Below are 20,544 nucleotides of genomic sequence, written 5' to 3'. Positions count from 1 at the left end.
ACAATCATTTCAACTATTGCTTGCCGCTTGTGTTAGGCCTGGTTATGGCTCTGAACTTGTCTCTTGCGTGAGCCGCTGGTTTTAGTTACATCAGTTCACACATTTTTTTACTACCCTGGTTACCTGGACTTCTCTGGTTAAATGTTTCTGAGACTTTCCGAGCGAGACATGGGCTTTCACGTCAATCACTATCAACAGCGGAGGAAATACAGTTGTGTCAGACAAAGGCTTGACCAAGCTATCATGTCACAGACACATTTTAAAAGAATTGCTATAACCTAATTGTTACGCGCAATCAAAGTGAGCAGTACCAACTTGATTCACAATCAGCCACGAATTAAGACGAATGATTTTATGATTTGGTCAGAACAAAACTAATTTAAAAACTGCAATACGAAGACAAATTAATTACAATATAAAACACTCATAATTAGTTTTTGCAATTTGATTAGCCTTTAACCATAGATACAGTAGTGTAAAATACATGGCATGTTTACATCCTCATATACAATCACTTTATAACAATTGTCTACATAATAATGTTGCTATATTCGTTCAGTTAGACTATGTATGATGAAATATACAGTCAAACCTGTCTATAGCGACCGCCCAAGGGAAACACAAAAAGTGGTCTTTGTAGACAGGTGGTCTTTGTAGACAGGTTCCTTATGTACATGTTTCAATGAAAAACCATTTTCAAGGGAAACAAAAAATGTGGTCTTTATAGACAGGTGGTCTTTGTAGACAGGTGGTCTTTGTAGACAGGTGGTCACTAAAGCAGGTTTGACTGTAATACTCTTGGAGAGAAAAGGAACAAATTAATACTGAACAATCCTAAACCTAATATTTGGAATTTGAAACTGAGTAATTTTCGATTTATTGTTTTTTTATAATTTCGCTTCTTCAATCTTCACTATTCTGTAATAGATCTAGAATATTGCTTTTTACACTTTTGAATTGCTTTATCTTAAAACATTTCATATGATAATAATGATAGTAATAAATGTGGATACGGAATGAGTATGAGTCTAAACAATGAATTTGTATTGCACTGCAATTGAAGAACTTCACCTATCAAAACAAATATTATAGAAACTAGAAACTTATTTTTTAAAAATCACATTTTAACTGCCAGATTAAATACAGAAAGGCAAACGTCTGAAGTCCTCTTCCCCTCTGTCTTTTTAGACTTTGATATGTCATTTTCTGCTCACTGAAGATATATACTTACACTATGAAGTGTGGAACCATGTGCATAGAAATACAAATGATATTTAACGGGGAAAATGACACAGCAATAAACATACAATCGGCTTTTTTCACATTAGAAAGATTTTGATAAGAAGCTCGAATATCAATAGCAACATTTTCTTTTACAAATGTACACAGTTTTCTCTTTTTGATTTGCATAATAGAATTTAGATGATAAAACTGAAAGTCGTTTTAATCTGAGAGTATATTTTTTAGTGACAATCATCATTCATATCACTTGATTAATATTTACGATTCCTTTATTATTTTAGAGCCTTCTCTAGCATAAACTTCTTTATATTTAGGTTTTTCCTTAACTAATGACCTTCAGATAAATGACAACCCCCCCCCCCCCATTTTTTTTTCTTCTTATACTTCATTACAAAAACGGAAACCGTTTTAAAGTTGTCTTCATTTTTCTGAACAGTCTTGCAAATCATGACAAATTTAGCATGTTTGTGGGTTGTCATCAAGTCATATTTACTCTAATTATGGAGAAAATTTTCAAGTAGGATCTTTAAGTAGTTTGTTAAATGTTGATTTAACCTAAGAAACCCTCTTTCATTTTTTTCAATTAGGTGCAAAAGAAACTCTACTTTTACTGCGGTAGTTCGTTATCTACTGTAGCAGGGGCTTGGTTATCAGCTACAGCGCCCTCTCCGACTGTCTCGGTTATATCGACACGGTGGCAATGACCTTTGCTCAAAGACTTCTGTTTCCTGTTCTTTCCTAGGCAAGTAAGACCTGGGTAAAAGAAAGAAAAAGGAACACTATTGAATGACTGAATATTGTGATATATTTCAGTGATTTTCTATCATCTTTTATTTTGTACCAATATTTTATCATGCATGTTCCTATATCTTTTACCACGCTAACTATGTATTATGTCCATTTATGTTGCCTTATTCTAAATCATCCATTCTTCCTTTTCCTCTTCCTCTTCTTCCTCTCTCTCTCTCTCTCTTTCTCTATCTCTCTCTATTTCTCTCTCTCTCTCTCTTTCTCACTCGTCCTTTTTTCCCTCATTTTTAATCTTCGTCTTTTCTTTCGGAGCTCCTGCTCCTTCTTTTTTTCCTTTTGTCTTCTTTGTTTTGATACTTCTCTTTGTGCACTAAATAATCTTTTCTATTTTCGTCCGTCCCCCCCCCCCCTCCCTTTCTCTGAATAAACGTTCTCATAATAATACGCCGAAAGTTATGCTCCTTCACCCTACCTTCACTGCACATGCATGGATGCACGCAATGGTGTCCTTCCGGTTTGTTGACCACGTGACATACTTTCTTCCCGCGTCTTAGCAGACAGCACTGACCTGATAAAGAGGTGACAAAATGGCGGGAAACAATTCATCCCGAAACTGTAGTCTCAAAATCACTCAATAAATTCACCAAATTCAAGCCATAAATAGCATTATCATCTTCTTCTTACCCAAAATGCTTTCGTATTAGCTACTGAATGATAAAAAAACCTATATTGCATAAGGTTGTTATAGATAGTAAACAAATAAGATTTAATTTAGGAACTTGCGTGTGTCATTACATAAAACATACGAAAAGTTAATTTACATTAAATGTACATCAACATCGTATAACCATGAAAAATGGTAAGCATTATTTTACAGAAAGTATGAGCTTCCGGAGAAAAGCGAATTCTATGGGTAAAAAGCTCTTTGTACAATGCTATAGAAGATTGGAGATGGTACACACTGTGCACGGAACAGCAATTGAATTCATTGATCAATAATATTAAAAGCGCCTTGTAACGTAAAGTGATATACAAAATATTGTAACTTGTTTAATAAATTTTATTTATGATTAAATAATGTTAATAGTTTTTTAATTTTACTAGGAGGAAAGAGTTTTCATTATTTGCATACAATTGACAAAGGAATCTTTGACGAACCTTCTTGGCAATTCTCATGGTCATCGCATGGAATCTTGGTGGCATTTTTACGTACTTTGTTTCCCATCCTCTGCATCTTACGTTCTATTCTCTGTATCTTTTTCTCTGTCTTAGATAATTCAGTCTCTTCCGCCAATTTCTGCTTCTTGTTCTTCTTCTTATCTTTTCTGCTCTTGTCTTGTTCAGTCTGATCGAAAAGAAATTATATTTGTATTAAAGCTCGGTTGGTCTATATTCAAGTAAGAGTATGGAGGATACTTCAAACACTCGTTGTTATCCTCCATCTCACCCTTTCATTTATTCTTCTACTTCTTCTTTATCTTCTTCTTCTTCTTCTTCTTCTTCTTCTTCTTCTTCTTTTTCCTTTTCTTTTTCTTTTTCTTTTTCTTTTTCTTTATCTTTTTCTTTTTCTTTTTCTCCTTCTTCTTCTTCTTCTTCTTCTTCTTCATCTTCATCATCTTCTTCTTCTTCTCCTTCTCCTTCTCCTTCTTCTTCTTCTTCTTCTCCTTCTTCTTCTTCTTCTTCTTCTTCTTCTTCTTCTTCTTCTTTTTCTTCGTCTTCTTCTTCTTCTTCTTCTTCTTTCCCATCTTTCTGCTGATCCTTTTAGTTCCTCTTATCCATATTTCATTGGAGAATAGGAATTTAAAGTAAGTAAATCCTATAAATTGCGAACATGTTGAAAAGTTCACAGCTATTTTTTTTTTCATTTTTATTGCAAATTGGTAATGTTTTATTGCGAATTGAAAGAGGATAAGGTTGATCAAAATATTCTGTCCGTAGGGACATTTCAAACCGTTCATTATTCAAGGGTATGTATTTGCAGTGGCGGCTTTAATAGTGTCCAGACACAATCCCCCCCCCCCCCCCCCCACTGCTGGGCATATCTTAAGTTCTCTAACAAAAGTGCCCTCAGTGATAGGATATTCGGAATTTGGTGCCCCCACAGTTTCTTCATTTTTCTGTGTAATTCAGAATAGTCCCCCTCACAATTTTTTTTAAATTCCTGGAGCTGCCTCTATACCTGCGTTGGTTGTTGCTGTGTTGTCTGTAACGGTGATGGACCTGATGGGGTGAGATTGATGCCATCGACAGCCGGTGAGGGCGTTGGGTTTACTATGATCTCCACCTCATCAGCTATGAGACAGGAAAAGTAAATAATTTACGAAGCTGGGTCATTACCGGCAATGAAATGATATTACAATGATAGCATTCCGTACCAAAATATAATCTGTATTAAACAAATATTTGTGGAACAACGTAATCGGCCAAGTATAGATAGGCAATTAAAGAGAGGAAGGAGAGGAAGAGGAAAGAGAGAGAGAGAGGGATGAGAGACAGAGAGAGACAGAGAGAGACAGAGAGAGAGACAGAGGGGGAGAGGAGAGAGACAGAGGGATAGAGAGACAGAGAGAGAGAGAGAGAGAGAGAGAGAGAGAGAAACAAAGAAAGACCTTTCTTGTTGTCCATGCCTGTATTGCTTTTATCAGCATTAATTGCTTTCTTGTTTCTATCTTTTTATGCATTTTCATGAATTATACGGACTTTGTTTGTGGAACCATCTTGAAGACGGAAAACAGTCCAGGGCCGAATGGCTCGACAACATTTTTAAGGAAGAAATAGATAATCTGGATACAATCATGAGGCTTGATTGTAAGAATATACACGTGTCTCATTATTACCTGGATCAGAGGTGTGTTTTCGGTGTTTCCTGTTCTCCTGCTTCTCCATCTTCTTCTGCTCCTTGCGTACTCTCCTAGCCTCGCGTTCCGTCTGAGCTTCATCTCTCATCCTCTTACCCCCACGATCACGGTTATGCTTCCTCGACGACATGGTCGTCGCCGTGATCATCGTCGCCACGACACCCTCATCTAACTCGACTTCGGGTTCAACCAAGGGCTCCCCATCGACCACGGTCTCTGCGGTTGCCTCCATAATCATTGGTTCATTTTCGGCGACGGGGTCGGGTAGTTCGTTCACATCTCCGTTCATTGACGCTGTCGTCGTCGTGATCGTATCCTCCCAATTGTGCTTCTTGTGGTGCTTCTTCTTCTCGCTTCTTTCCTTTTTCCGATTGGCTTTATCCTTTACTTCCTTTTGAACGACGTCGCTCGATTCAGCCGCGTCTGGCTGGTCCCGATTTCGCCTCCCGCCTCGATTTCGGTGTTTCCCCTTTTGTTTTGATGGCGGAGCTTCGACTTCGGGGGCGACTGCCGGATCGGCCTGAGGGACATCCTTAGCAGGAGCTACTGTAGTTGACTCGTTGTCCTGTTCAGCTACGGTATCATGTGCCCCAGCTGAACTGCTTGATCCTTTTTTAGGTGCATCTGTCAAGAGGAAGAGAATGTTCAAATTAAGATTTAAGTCTACAAGAATTGAGAAAATCAAAGAAAAAAGACTTTTATCGAGATATTCATTTAAGACATAAAGAAAATGATGTTATGCCTTGACCATATTACATCTCTATCTCTATGTATCATAGTACGTATTACACAAATCAAAATGATTGTACCAGATGTAATGCGATTGGAAAAGAAAGATATCATATCAAGGCGAGGAAAATATAGAAAGGGGACTTGGGGAGAAAAACCAGGACCTCGTCTTATAAAAAGTTGCGATTGATCTAAATCAATCGTAAGTTCTTCAATCAATCACAAGTTTGCAGTCTCCCATCTCTTGTGTACATAGTTGCGATCGACATCAATCGCAAATAAATTGCGAGTAATATCAACTCTTTATAAGACGAGACCCTGGAAGGACATTTTTTATACTAGACAAAACATGCAGGGAAAACAGCAATATAAATATAAACTTAAAATTAGTCACAGAAGAGAAGTAAAGGAGATGAAAAGAAGATAGGCAATAGGATGTCAGAAAAATAGTGAAAAGGGAATAGCAAATAAGTATGTTGAAAATGCAATTTGAAAGCTAGAATACACTTTATTATTCGGTCGTCATGGTCAATGTGGTAACAAAATTCTTCCACGATCACTATGATTACATCACTTGGGAATAGGTTAATTCAATTATTCATGAAATGTTAGCCAATACTATTCCGAAACCAAATTGCCACGATTGAGGTCAAACGAAACGAGCCTCTTGCAAAGTATTGTTTTCCCTCTCGAGAAACAAGCGCCGAAGACAGAGTGCGTCCAGTTCGTCCACTTTTTAGCATGACTTGATCGGAGGACATTATTTTAATTTCTGTTTAAATTTGCAGAATTTTCCAAATCTAAATTGATGGAGATGGTGGTCAGATTAAACGAGAATATTGTAAGCTATCATGGAATTTGCACCGCCCTCAGGGCAAGTCCATATTAGGGTTCCTTCATATTTTTCTTTTCTTCTTCCTCTTTTTCTCCTCCTCCTCATTATCCTCCTCCTACCTCTTCTCCTCCTCTTCTCCTCCTCCTTTCCTTCTACTCCTTCTTCTTTTTTCTTCTTCTCCTTCTTTTCTTTTTGTTATGACTTGAACAGAAAGGTTGAAGTGTTGTCGAGTATCTGGGTTTTTGTTTTGTATGTGTATTCATTGCATTTTCAAAATATACAACAACAAAACAAAAAAAATGTAGGGGTCCCCCCCCCCCCCAACCTCCGCCCATAGCTCGATTAAGATTAATTTAACTGGAATATGAGAATCTCGTACATTGTGAGTGTACAAAATACAAAAGAAGAATGTACCTATAATTGTTACCCTCCTCTTCATCTATCTAAGTTAGCCTCAAAATGGGTCCAAAAACGTTGTGACATTTATTGACCGTATTAGCATTCTTTTCACTTAATTTGACAGAGAAATTAAACGTTTTCTAATTCAATAAGAACATTTTCCCGTCAGAATCCAGAATAAAAACTGGTATGGACGCGATTTTTGTTATCATGGTAAGGAACACTATATTCTCTTCTGAGTCATAATGCATTATTCAGCGTGGTCTATACGTGATACGCGACGAAGGTCGTCATACCTTGGATGAGGCAGAAAGAAGTCGGAGGCTAGCCGTAGAATTAGATATAGATAGTCCTCAACACTACTCGAGACCATCACAAAAGTAAGATGGATTTCTGGGCCAGGGAATGTAGTTGTGAAACGCACTTCTTTATTTTATTTTAACACTCGTTTTCGTTTCACATTCTAGAATCATCTTCTTCTTTGATAATCTTTACATCATGTTCAATGTAATATCTCTCTCTCTCTCTCTCTCTCTCTCTCTCTCTCTCTCTCTCTCTCTCACGAACGAAAAAGAAGACCCAAACAGTATCCAAATAATAAAGAAAACATAAATGAATCATGTACGGCATTTAGATTCTATTTTTTTCCTCATCATTCCTCTTCCTGTTCCCCATCCCTCTCTTTGTCTCACTCCACCTACCCCCCCCCCCCTCTCTCTCTCTCTCTCTCTCTCTCTCTCTCTCTCTCTCTATATATATATATCTAACTCTCATTCTTATTCTATCGAATTCACCTATGATGCACATATATCCCTATAATAAGATTCGTCTATGCTTATAAGGATTATGCAATTGGAAATTTTCTTTTTTCTTTTGTCCACATTCGATTCTCATCATTATAACGTCTTCTTTTTTTACCCTCCACAGGACGATGCAGATGGCGTAGAATAAGAAATTACTTTCCGTACAGATGATAATCCAGATGAAATTATCCACTACAAGGTTAGCATAGCAACCATATACTTCATCAGTTCCATGGCATTGCTAATAATCTGGCTTGACAAGTTGAATTAATCCCAGCTCCATATCAAACAAGGCAGCGTTTATGCATGATTCACGATGCGGATCTTTGACGAATACCGAACCGAAATTACTTCCAATTTCCAGTTATTTTCATAATTCCGATGAAATGGACATGCATGGCAGGATATGGCAGGATTGGCATCTACATGAACGCAGGCACGGCATTGTAATTGTCCAGGCCAGAGCATGAACTTCTGACAGCCTTATCAAATTTCAAAACCAATAAAAGATCAGATTCTTTAGTGATTAAAGAAGAATATACCTCCTCAAATATCTTCCGAGTCCATATTCTCTTCCGTTTACAATAAATGTGTAATTCAAAGCAATACCATTTATTTGATCATGCTGAAATTGATTCGGCTTAAATGCATTGTCCTGAAATTCAATATGCATGGAATAAAAAGTAAAGATATCAAAAGCTAATAGGAAAATAGTGATCAAATGACAAGTATTCAATATAACCGCAGTATAAATAATGCTGTACCCCCAGCTCCACCCCCCCCCCCTACTCACTTGGAAATATTACAATTGTGGCCAGCTAATGTGATTATACGCACGTCATAATTTGCATGAAAACTCAATTTGTGATCAATCACCCACGTACGGTGGCTAGGAAAAGTCAAAGTGAAATGAAATTTTCCATCAAATTACTTCTATGGCCTGAAGCTAATGGGTAATTGTGCCCAGGTGAGGTTGAAAAAGGGCGAAGAAATGGAAGAAGATGAAATAGAAGGTAGGAGTGACTGTTTCTAGCAAGGAGTGTACGACAACATACTGTCTGTTTACGAACCCAGAAGGACAATACTGCCAATGCCATTTTGGCTCTATATGCACCCTATGAATAAAAGCAGTCTACCCTACATTATTATTAGGGACTTTTAGATTCGCACGAAGACAATGGGGATTGCTACGATCGACGTCCTTTTAATGCACTGCCTTAAATGGACGTCACACGTATCAGTCCACGCAAATCTAAAAGTCCCTATTCTTATAGACGCGTAGTCCGTGCTATATTCACATGAGTTATATAGGCATATAGCTTTATATTGATAATAGCACACCCGTGCGATTTACATGACATACATGTAAGGTCTATAGCTTTATATGAATAGTAATTTTGCTAATAGTGTATCGTCATCATTATGCTTCGTGATTATGCAGAACAAAATTTGAAGCTCATTCAAAGATATTGAAAAGAAAACTTCAAGCCCACAGTCAGTCTTGAATACGAGGAGTAAACTGACTGAACTAAACTAGATAATGGATTCGTGACTTGTACAGTGTTTTATTTTTTAAGGTCTTTCTATAAAAAATAATTAAAAAATATATTATCTGAAGCCTGTAAAACATGAAAACACCCCTATTCACGAGCGTGGTCTTTTTCTTTTAAAATGTCGATCATAATTAATTTGCATTTAAAACGGTGCAATAAAAAACATAAAAGCCGTCAGTCATCGTGAGTTAATTTGATCAACACCTTTTGATGACAGACCTTCCTGTTAAATTTCCAGGTGATACAAACAATATCGTCTTTCATTTTTTCGACCGAATTCTAAGATAGAAAAGACCCTATTATGCAGTCACGCCATACTCAAGCAAAACAAATGTTAAACAGCATTGTCATTGCTCTATATACGCTAAACCTACTCAAACCACATTTTCACTTATCCAATTTGTGAAAGACTTACAGTAATTCAACGCGCAGAGTGTTATAAACTGTGTAACGGACCATATGAGGCTTCCACACCACAATGCACAGCGCCATTACCGCTGTAAACTAAAAGACGCAGGTGTTGATGGAGTTTTAATTATGAGGGGGTTCGCGAAGATACAAAATGGCGTAGCCAGCGTTGCGAACTAATGAGGAACAGATGGGGCACCTTAAACGAGGATAATGACTGCTCGAGAAACATTATTAAATGCTCTTCGTCTCTTGTTCATGCATTTAATGCTACGATTCGTCTGCTAAGAACAAAAAGAGTGTTGGCTCATACCCTTTGCTTTAACGTAGTGTTAACGACCTGTTATGGCTCCATGGAGCAACCATCTATACTTTTGAGATATATATTTTATTCAAAGTATGTCAGTTCGGAATCACTATATATAACCGATTTCGGAAAGTGAATGTCAACCCCCCCCCCTCCCCTCCCCATCCCAGGTTTTTTGTTATTGTACCTTGTCGTCCAATCATATCGAAAATGAATTTTAGATGAACAATAGTACAAATATCATGTACTGGACGTGCTTGGACTGAAGAAACAAAACAAGTCTATTTGAACATCCCGCTTGAGAACACAATCTAAGGTAGATTGGAAACAAGTCTGCCTTTCTGCATCAAAATAAGCTCTTTATATTTTTCTTTAAAAAATGTACAGATAAAATTTTCTTTCGAATATACTGTAACATTAATTATTATTTTATCAATCAATCTGACGGATCTAAATGTTGTTTTTTGTTTTCCTTTGTAACATTCTCTTAGCTGCTACCTTCATTTCCTAATGACTTTGTAGCATACATTTGCATTTCCTCCATCATGTTAACTGCAACGGCGCCTCGTATAGCTCAGCTCTGTATATGCCAAATAGAAACGGACCGTTTCAGGAAGTCACCTTCTGCGTCACTTGCGCGGAATAAGGGCGATTTATAATTCCAGGTGATCCCCATGATGCTAAAAGGTCAATTTTTACCCAGGGATATACCAGACCTGAGTCTGTCATAGATTGTCGTTCTTGTGAAAAGGTGAGGTCTATAAGAGCAGACAGGATTCTGACCTTTTGGAGGAAGATTATTGAAAGAAGATTAGGAAGAATAATTCTGAAATCAATCGGGGTTTAGAGAACGATTAGTATTGAGTCAGAAAATCGCGTTTGTGACGGAAGCCGCATACTTTACTATTAGAAATGCGGCTATATCTTTGAGAGAATTACATATAATTATGGTTCACGATTATGTTAAGATTTTTTTTTTTAATAACTAAATGATGGGATGCTGGGTAAGGTGTCTAACGGCCATAATCGAAATTGTGGTGTATTGGAAGACGTCTAGTTTGATAAATCATGAATGGCTCAATTGACAAAAAAAGTCGAGGATATGCCTACCACTGTTGTGTCAGCGCCTTGATTTGAAAGGCCAATAATGCCTTCTTAATTCTGATTTTAGATCCCTACGTGGCGATTCAGAACCTTGAACTGTACTTTTTTCTTCAAATTTCCATAACATTAGGTCTATTAAAGTGCAATATATTTGAAATAACATCTTGAATGTTTGGCGGATTAGGGATGACACGGGCCTACTTGCCCCCCCCCCCCCCCCCCCCTATAGCCTTACTCCGCCACTCACCAAAACACAAGGGCCGGTTGTACCTTCTCCCCTTGAAACCCAAGTGACACACACAACCCACAAAAATGCCCTATCAAAAGATACCTAAAAAGTGGGAAGTGTGATAAACATTTTTTTTGCTTAGCATGTCAGAATTTTTTCCGATCCACCCCCCCCCCCCCCCTCACCTTTACAAAGTCACGGGTTCGCAACAGTACTCAGACAGGCCGCAACTGCTGCCGGCACACAATGGGTTAAGTAATTATAATAATCAGATTAAATTAGCAGTAAATTGATTTATGGGACGCAGGAACCCCCTCCTACCACCCATCAATCGTCATGACGGATTTTCACCAACGGGTATAACGCATTGTGTTAGCCGATTCATCATGGGTGAAAAGGCTCGAAAAGCTCCCCTTATTCATGGTGCCATGTGTGCCCGTACTAAAGGGCACTCCTATCTTTGTCGCGAGCCAGACATGTAAGAGTTTCTTGAAAGCAAATTTCCCTGATTTTCCCCTGAATTTCTCCCCTGATTCAGTATGAAAACTCCAAGGTCCCATATTTCCATTTTGAAACGTCTCGGCTGAACAATGGGAAGCACTAACAGACAAACAAGGGTCCTCAAGAGTTTTGCTAAATGATGAAGAACTGTCTTCTAGAAAGTGCCTTCTGCAGACGTGGAAGTGTCGTTTTCAAACTAACTGCATGTATTACAATATTATTATGGCTTTAATATTATAATTCCTCCTAGTTCGCATATTTCTTCTTCTCTCCTCCTCCCATCTTCACTCATCTTCCCTCTTTTTCTTTCTCCACTTAAAATTTCATCTTCTTCTTCGAGCCATTGCCCATGTTTCTCTCTATCTATCTATCATTATGTATATCCATCTAATTCTATCCATCCATTTATCCATTTATCTATCCATACAGTCTATCTTTCTATCCATCCATCCAACCACGATCCATCCATCTATCCATCCATCTATCTATCTATCCCCGCATGAGCCCGAACGTTATCACCCTGGTGGTGGTTTTCATATAGGCATTGCCACCAAATATTTACCATATCTTGTATAGCCTTGCCGTATGAATAATACATTTTTTCGTAATGAAAATGTCCGAGGTACATCTCAAATGTTTGTAGTCGAGGCGAATTGATGGCGTCTGCCGCATCTCTAGACCAGTATGTCGTGAACTGTGGGGCCCTCCAACCAACCATAGTTCTTTAACTCTGAGGAGATATTGCATAGAGATGTGAAATAGCGGTTCTAGAAGGGGCTGAGGTTCAAGACCCCCCCCCCTCACACTAAACAGAATTGATTACGAATGGATTTCAGCGAGGCACATGTAGATATCGAGTGCAAGAACGCATACACCCCCCCCCCCCTCAAACAAAAAGTATTTTCTGCATCTGCGCCTGGAAAGGAGAGAGTTGTAATGCAGCAATACCAAAGGTGTCGTGGTCTAGTGGATATGTCACAATATTGTGGATCACTTGGTTTGCGCTTCAAGTCCCGCCGCGGCACTAATAGGACATTGATTCAAATTTGTTACTCTCCACCCAGGTGTAGTAGATGGGTACCAGGAAAAATTGATTCGTTGAATGCTTTTAGCACCTTATCGCAGCTGGGCTAAGGTAAGGGTAATAGTACTACTCTGTAGGTGCCTTAAGCATCCCCTGGGATGGATACGTGCACAGTAAAAAGGTAGTTATTAATATTATTACGTTAGTTGAAGGGTTGTACAATGCATGCTCCAGCGGCACAAGCCCCGTAGTTAAGTTACTAAACTAATCGAATTCCTACCTTTAACCTTGGAGAAAGTACGATACATAAATCCTAACCCTAGCCCTCAACCTTAAAGGGATCCGGTAACTTTGTCTCAGATTCTGAAACAAATTCTGGATTTAGCTCATGATGCAATGATAATTATAAACCTTTAGGTCAGTCAGGAACCCCATGACTTTTACAAGCCGATCGCCTGTCTGATTATCAAGATATTTATGATTGGAATTAAAAAAATTGAAAACCGTTCGCCCGACGGTTTTCATAACACTACAGTCTATTGGGGAAAACGAGTATGGTAAAACCGGTCACTCAAAGATTTTTACTTTTTTGAGGCACTTCTTGATCATTTTGAAGCGCAGTTTTTTTAGGGCTTCAATATTACACCATATCACAGACACTGATAACACGTAGGGCCGTGTATCTCAGATTTAACGTTGTTAAACGATCCCTTTAACTAAAAGTATAAAACCCTATTGCAACCCTTTACCTATTCCTATATTTTTTAACAAAATTAAGCCCGACGTTACTGTCATCAGAGAATAATTATCTCGCCTTACCTAAAGTTTGAGAAGTGTGGAACACAGGTAGATGTAGATTAATTCTCATTTGCGAGGTCATGGGTTTGAATCTTGTTCGCTGCTCGCATGAGGGGCAACAGGGTGAGTAATATAATGAGAAAGGGTGTATGCTTCGGCGACAATAATTATTATTGTTTCGCGGTCAATACGCAGGGATGGTAAGAGAGTGAATGCGAGAGAGAGAGGGGGGAAGAGAGAGAGAGAGAGAGAGAGAGATAGAGAGAGAGAGAAAGGAGGAGGCAGATAGACATACAGACAGACAGAGAAAGAATGAAATAGAGAAGACACCAACAACTGAGAGAGAGAGAGAGAGAGAGAGAGAGAGAGAGAGAGAGAGAGAGAGAGAGAGAGAGAGAAAATGCAGATATCTGAATTTCAAAAGATAAAATTAAATTTGAATTTGAAGTTTATTACATTTTCCTGATTTCTTTTTGTTATCACAATATATTGTGCTTGGTGTTCATGCCATAGTGAATGTCTACAAGCTATGCTAGTCTTTTAGAAATGGAGAATCATGGTATCATATTTTTGTCTATTTTTAATGAAATATTCATGTAATATTTGATTAGTACTAGGTTTGCAATTTCATTACTTTCTTTCTTGTATTTTCTTTCTGTTTATTCGAAAGGGAGATACAATTCTCAGCGAGGATGAGTGTGCCTTATAAGAAATGAGAGGATTTGAGAAAGAATTATGAATAATTTTCAAGGGACTTTACGAAGGGACTTAATTGGAAAGAGATTTATTCCACCGTGCCTGGAGACAGACCTGGAAAAAGGTGATCACCCCCATCCCATGAAGGCTGCTGGGTGCTTGATGAAACATATACGACATTCGAAAACAGAGAAAAAAATGATTGATATTAGTTTAGTTTAGACTTTTTTTATTTAAATACCAAGGAATGAGGTCTTATCGGAATGCATAAGTGTCATTGGCGAGTGGATATGTCACCGGACTGTTGATCTCAAGGTTTGCGGTTCGAGTCCCGCCGCGGCACTTATGTCCTTTGGCAAGACATTGATCTACATTTGCCACACTCGACCCAGGTGAGGTAAATGGGTACCTGGTAGGATTATTCCTTGATAACAGCTGCCGGAGCTAAAGCTAGGGTAATAACTTCCAAAGTTCTTTGAAAGCGCATAATTTAGGGACGTTGTATAAATATGTAATGTGATATGCGCCATACAAGAACTGAATACTATTATTATTATGTATAGTTTCACTGTCTCTACCAACTTGAAGGTCGGGTAGGGGATGTAAGATCCAATAAGGTCGCTTTTCAGAATCTGACGATGCAGATCAGGAAGTGTTCTCCTTTCTGCTGGCATTGGCGTATGATATCCAAAGGCCTTATGACATTGACATCACCATAGAGGTCTATGACATCATTGAGCAAATAGAGAGAAGTCATTAGTTGTCATCCTCGTGCCCTACGTCCTTCAATATTCCTCGTCAATATTTTGAACCGACGAATCCTTACAGTTATATGACGAATTCGCCGGTTCATAATAACGCCGACAATTTATATTTATTTTACCAGATAGATACAGAAGTAATAACATCAAAATGATAAATATGAGCCCGTATATACTCTAAGCTGCATGTGTCTGAAGAGGAAGAAATATCCGCCATGAATATCAAATACAGAATTGGGTTTCGTCTTTCTGCAGAGAGGTGCCGCTGAATGATGAAGAGATGGAAGTGCTATATAGGAAACGCGGCTGTGAAGGCAACGGGGAGCATTGTTTCATGAATGATGATGGGGAATTTGAAGTCTGCGACCCTGGTAATGGATGACTTGGAAGATACATCATCCGTGCTTTCTTCGGAAAGGGAGAAAGAAAGTAAGACTGGATACGTGAGAGGGATTGGGAGTGACGGAGAAAAAGACATTGAGACGGGCTGGGCAGGGGCGTGATCTAAAGGAGCAGTTGTAGACGTTTTTTGATGGGGGCTTTGGGGGCTTCGGAGGGGGGGGGGGTTCTTTTATTCATTTTTTACCAGTGCCTCACAAAAATTAAAAAATGGCGGGGGGTACTTGAAGAAATGGTGGGGGGTTGCGCAGCCTCAAAGCTCTCTAAAACGACTACTATATAGGCAGATCGAAGATTTTGTTTTAAAAAAAAGTTCGAAGAATATATTTAGAAGAAAAAGCCAAAATCCGCGATGTAACCATGTACTGTGCGATAATGTTCACCTCGTCGATAAAAGTAGTTGGAGAATAGACTGACTTGGGCCCTGAAACTTACAGAGTTACCATTAAACTGTATCTCCGCAAAATAAATCGTCTCTCCTTCACTGAATAGTAACCTACGATTAATGTTATGTTAAGGATTGAGACAACGCATATACAGTAGTAAGATACAGCAAGATTTGAGATACAAAAGATTTTTTTTAACGAATGATTGTAACTTGAATATTCATATTACAGGGCCCTGACCTCACACATGTTTTTTCCTAAAACCGTGATATAAATTGAAATTAAATAAAGCAGTATACGTCTATTTCTTTGCAGTTGTATGACGGTCGCTTTATCATATCGATATGAAGGAAGTACAGGATTACAAAGTGAAATGACAAGAAAGGAATTAGAACGTGATTTTTAAATTTTAACGAGTTTTTTTCTTCTGACAGTACGTCTCAAAAGGAATTCAATTCTGAAGTATATCAAAATACTTATGTTACTTCAGAGCGTTCCTTCTGACATTCAGAGTAAATATTCATTCATTCATATCAAGAAGCTAGGCGTGGAAGAAAGCATCACATTTCCTCCTGACTTTTATTTATATTTATTTATGCAATCAGTCGGATAGGTTTCAGACAATATAGATTCCAAAACTGCTTCTCATGCGAGGCATTTCCATAATCTCTCCAGGTAAAAGAAACCCTTCCATCGAGTTTTGAGTGCTAGATAAATTGAAAAAGAATATCATTAACTATGAAAATCTTGTATCGGACCCTCGACGTTTTGAAGCCTAGAAATGGCTTTTTATTTGGATCAAAATTATAAGGATCAAGGAGTTGGAAGATTATGTGTTTAAATGACAACTCTATAGATTGTGAAAAAGGATTTAAATTCAGAAGCAACCGAAGACTGGAAAAATGATTGGAGATTAATTTGTCAGTAGAGAATCGAGGGCAGCAAAAGGGCCTGGAAAGGATTTGACGAGTTCAGTGAAAGTAGGTAGAGGACGAATTTGAAATGTATTAAAAAAACTTAATTTATTCTTGAGAAAATGCAAGTAGATAAAACAGAGAACAGAATATTAGGTTCCTTTTCTAGAGACAGAATTAATGAGATAATGAGGCAGGGTAAAAGAAATAATGCACGACGAGAGAAATAAAAACGGAGCAATGAGGAAAAGCGCCTTAACGTCAAATAATAGAAAATTGCCGAGGAAAATGGAACGTTTTTTAACAAAATAATTCCAATTTAAAGGAGCCATTACTTAGCCGGGATGTTGCCTTTCGGTGGGATTCAAGACTTGGAAGATAGAGAATTTCTTAACGAAGACATCAGGGCATGAAATGAATGAAAGGAATGAATGAAAGAAGAGGAGAAAGGTGAATCGCTAAAAGGCAAAGGAACCTGTTCAGTAGATAATATCATTAATTAGCCGAGATCTTGAATTGTCATGTCCGAGAGACAATGTACGCCATTTCGTAGATGAGTTCTTTTGTGCAGGGCACCTATCAGGAGCGGATAAAGAAGAGATGGAGCGGCATCCTCTATATATCTTGGGGACATATCTATTGTGAACAGGTTTTGTGTGCTCGCTAGCTCTAATGGTGTGATGGTACATTGTTTGTTTATTTATTTATCTATTTCCTTCTTTGCTTGTTTTTTCCATTGTTTGTTTGTTTGTTTCTTTTATTTCTTGTCTCTTTGTTTCCCTTTTTTTAAATCTTTGGTTCTTGTATTTCTTTGTTTCTTTGCTTATGTTTTTGTTTATTTTTTTATTTTTCCTTCAATTACTTGCTTTTTTATGCTCTCGTGGTGGGAGGAGAGAAGTGGGAATAATTTGGATCGCAGATGGATTTTGCGTTAAAATTGATGTTTGTTATACATTTCTGAAAGGTTTAATGAGCACCGCTACACAACAACATTTTGTTTTGCCGTAAGCATACATGGAGCCCTATCAACAGGCACCAACATGTTATATTTCAACAAACGGCCTAATATCATATTGATGATTATAAGCGGATCCCCCTTATGGACAGGAGAAAAGGAAACTGCATCCATCAAACTGTTTCTATGGCAACGGACTGAGGTGGGCGAAAGTGCTTTGGGATTTCAAAGAGACTTTAAGAGGAGATAGGACATTTTGAAATATTGACGAGTGTCTCTTAAATCACCTAGTTGAGCACACTTGTCTTTGTGGTATAGACGGCTTGAAATAATGAGTTGAGTTTTGTTATAATTCAGTTTACCCTACCAGAAAAACGAAATCACTTATTGTTTGTCTCCTCTTTTAATATGTCATGTACATAGTATTCTTTGTATTTGCATTGTCACAATATCTCTTTCTCTCTCTCTCTCTCTCTCTCTGCATCTCTCTCCATCTCTCTCTCTCTCTCTCCCTCTCTCTCTCCCTCTCCCTCTCCCTCTTCCTCTCTCTCTCTCTCTCTCTCTCCTCCCTCCCCCTCTCTCTCTTTCTCTATCTCTCTCTTTTTTTTTTTTTTTATCTCTCCCCCTCTCTCTTTATCTATCTATCTATCTTTCTCTCCGCCTTCTGTTTGGAACGTCGAAATCTAATTGTGTAGGCCTATAAAAAATATTGACAATGTATGCAATGTATTTGTCCCAACCCATTCCCCACGTTTTATCCTTCTTCTATCTGTTTTTCTTCTACCTTTTTAAATGTTTTGATGCATCCATAGGTTTTGGGACAGAGGCGCTATACCCCACCCCCTCCCTGTGAGAATGTGATTATTATAAAAGGGGTGTCGGACACTTAGCAAACTAAAACATAAACGTAAAACGTTCTCTTTTGTCTTCGGATTTAACGAAAAATAATCATCAAATAGCCAAAATCATCACAAATATTTGTCCTTTATAATATTTTCCAACATGAATCTTAAAAGATTTATGAAATATTGCTTGTAAACTTCTTTAAATTGTTGTTATAAATCAACTGTCCGGAAAAGCAACCTGTCTGGACAACAAAGCACGTCGTGATGTTTTATGGACAACACACTTTAATAATCCCAGGCGCTATATAACCATAAAGCGTGATATTCGAGCAAGGGTCGACAAAGCCCCCCCCCCCCCCCCCCCCTCCGTCCAGAGGTAAAATGGTGCCCGTATGCCCATTAACAGAATCTTTAATTACACTTTTATCCCCACCATTTCAGATCTGACAATGTTTGCATTTATACCTTCTCCGAAATCAGATATCGACCGTCAAAGTTCTATCAATTTTGTTTTCATTTGTATTCGTCGATAAAATGTCTTTACTCAGGCAAACGACACTGAGACTGAACTCAATAATAGAATACGTCTCGCGGAGCACAAAAATAGTGTACTCATGATGAAATTGTCACGCGAAATTGTCAGGAATACCTTTAATGAGTATAGACAGTGAAACTAAATCAATACTATCAACTGCGACAATCAAAATCTAATAACGCGGGGAAGTATCTATACACAAATTGCGAGTCGTCTGCAAAAAGTAAAAAGGTATAGGTTAGAGTCAATGCGAGGGCAAGAGAAAGTCAGACAAATGTCAAGCAAATATTTTTTTAGCTCTTTATGGACTGATGCAGTGACTGATAAAAACAGATGACACTGTTGTTGTCATGACAACAATCTGATGCAATTTTGTAATTTAGTAGAAAAATGTTACCTCACTTCATGGTTTTTCTCCCTCGTTTCTACTTCTCTTTCTGTCCCTCTCTTCCTCTCTTTCTTTCATCTATCATTAATCTATCTTCTCTGTTTCTCTTCGTTTCACAGACTTATGTTTTTTCTACGAGTTCATTTATTTATTATTTCCTTCTTTGTTTAGTCATTCTTCTTACTTGTATTCAGTAGTCATGATAGTTGTACAATTATTTCAGCACTTCTCAATGCCTCTCCTGGGTTTGTGTTTTATAAACTTCTTCGTTGTCTAATGTTTAGAAGAGTTTCAAGCGAAGTAATCATTACTACAGTAGTACTTGATAATATAAACGATAATTTATCGTTTATCAACATTTTTTTCAAAGCGTGGGCACGCCCCCCCCCCCTCCCTACATAATGTCATAGAATCCAACCGTGTGTACACTCTGTACTAACTAGATATGATGTCTTACCTTTAAGCCGCCCAGGTGAATCGGGAGGGTGTTTCTTGTTTTTCTTCTTCGCTTCTGCCCCGGCGATGACTACCAGTATGACCACCACTACGACAAGGGACGTCTGGAAAAACCTTCCTGCTTTCATCTTTCCTTAACGATGGTCCTGATTCAAAAGTAAAATGTGATAATTATTTAGTAATTTTCAAGCACTGTCTTGTTTGTTAAAAATATACTGCAGCATCATGAGAATGAGCTGCCGATAATCTTTAAAAATACTACTATTCGGGTAACTGTCAAATTATAGGCCTATTCGCGCAGCGAGTTTCCCATATATACTGTACGTGACTTAAAGAATACCTAAGTGATATATCCTTTCAGAAAATGCAAAGTTGATATTCGGTACTAAGGCATCATCCTCGCATAGGCATTATAATTCACAAGAAACCCCACACAATCTTGATGAGTATATCACTCACAGCTCTTCATCTACATTATGAGACAAGTAGGTAATCTTGTGAAAACACACACTCTCTCTTTCTCTCTCTCTCTCTCTCTCTCTCTCTCTCTCTCTCTCTCTCTCTCTCTCTCTCTGATGTGCCAAAGCCTGGGATGCCATAACGCTTTGGTGATCCTCATAATATGGAGATCGCTACAGCGTCGAAAAGATAATGCTTAAAATCGCTCCC

The 20,544-nt window shown here is 38.1% G+C and overlaps 1 protein-coding gene across 1 annotated transcript; it reads right to left on the bottom strand.

Moving 5' to 3' along the window:
- Positions 1 to 905: 905 nt before the first annotated feature.
- On the bottom strand, positions 906 to 20,040 carry LOC100890598. The gene is made up of 6 exons (XM_030986612.1): positions 19,877 to 20,040; positions 4,830 to 5,474; positions 4,172 to 4,284; positions 3,151 to 3,337; positions 2,465 to 2,560; positions 906 to 1,995 (listed from the first exon to the last, which is right to left on the bottom strand). The coding sequence occupies exons 1-6, from the start codon at positions 20,001 to 20,003 to the stop codon at positions 1,850 to 1,852; spliced, it is 1,314 nt and encodes a 437-aa protein (XP_030842472.1). The 5' UTR covers positions 20,004 to 20,040; the 3' UTR covers positions 906 to 1,849.
- Positions 20,041 to 20,544: the final 504 nt, after the last annotated feature.

Source organism: Strongylocentrotus purpuratus, unplaced genomic scaffold (assembly GCF_000002235.5).
Source record: "Strongylocentrotus purpuratus isolate Spur 01 unplaced genomic scaffold, Spur_5.0 spur5_scaffold_16, whole genome shotgun sequence".
NCBI lineage: Eukaryota > Metazoa > Echinodermata > Echinoidea > Camarodonta > Strongylocentrotidae > Strongylocentrotus > Strongylocentrotus purpuratus.
The sequence above is the reverse complement of the archived record's forward strand: the minus strand, read 5'-3'. Positions and strand labels throughout refer to the sequence as shown.

Bases quoted from the DNA above. Each gene is read 5' to 3' on its own strand.
- LOC100890598 (XM_030986612.1), bottom strand. From the start codon at position 20,003: ATGAAAGCAGGAAGGTTTTTCCAGACGTCCCTTGTCGTAGTGGTGGTC. The intron at 2,561-3,150 runs GTTCGTCAAAGA...CCTCTTTATCAG, and splicing joins CCATGAGAATTGCCAAGAAG to GTCAGTGCTGTCTGCTAAGA. The intron at 1,996-2,464 runs GTAGGGTGAAGG...TCTTTTACCCAG, and splicing joins TCCATGCATGTGCAGTGAAG to GTCTTACTTGCCTAGGAAAG.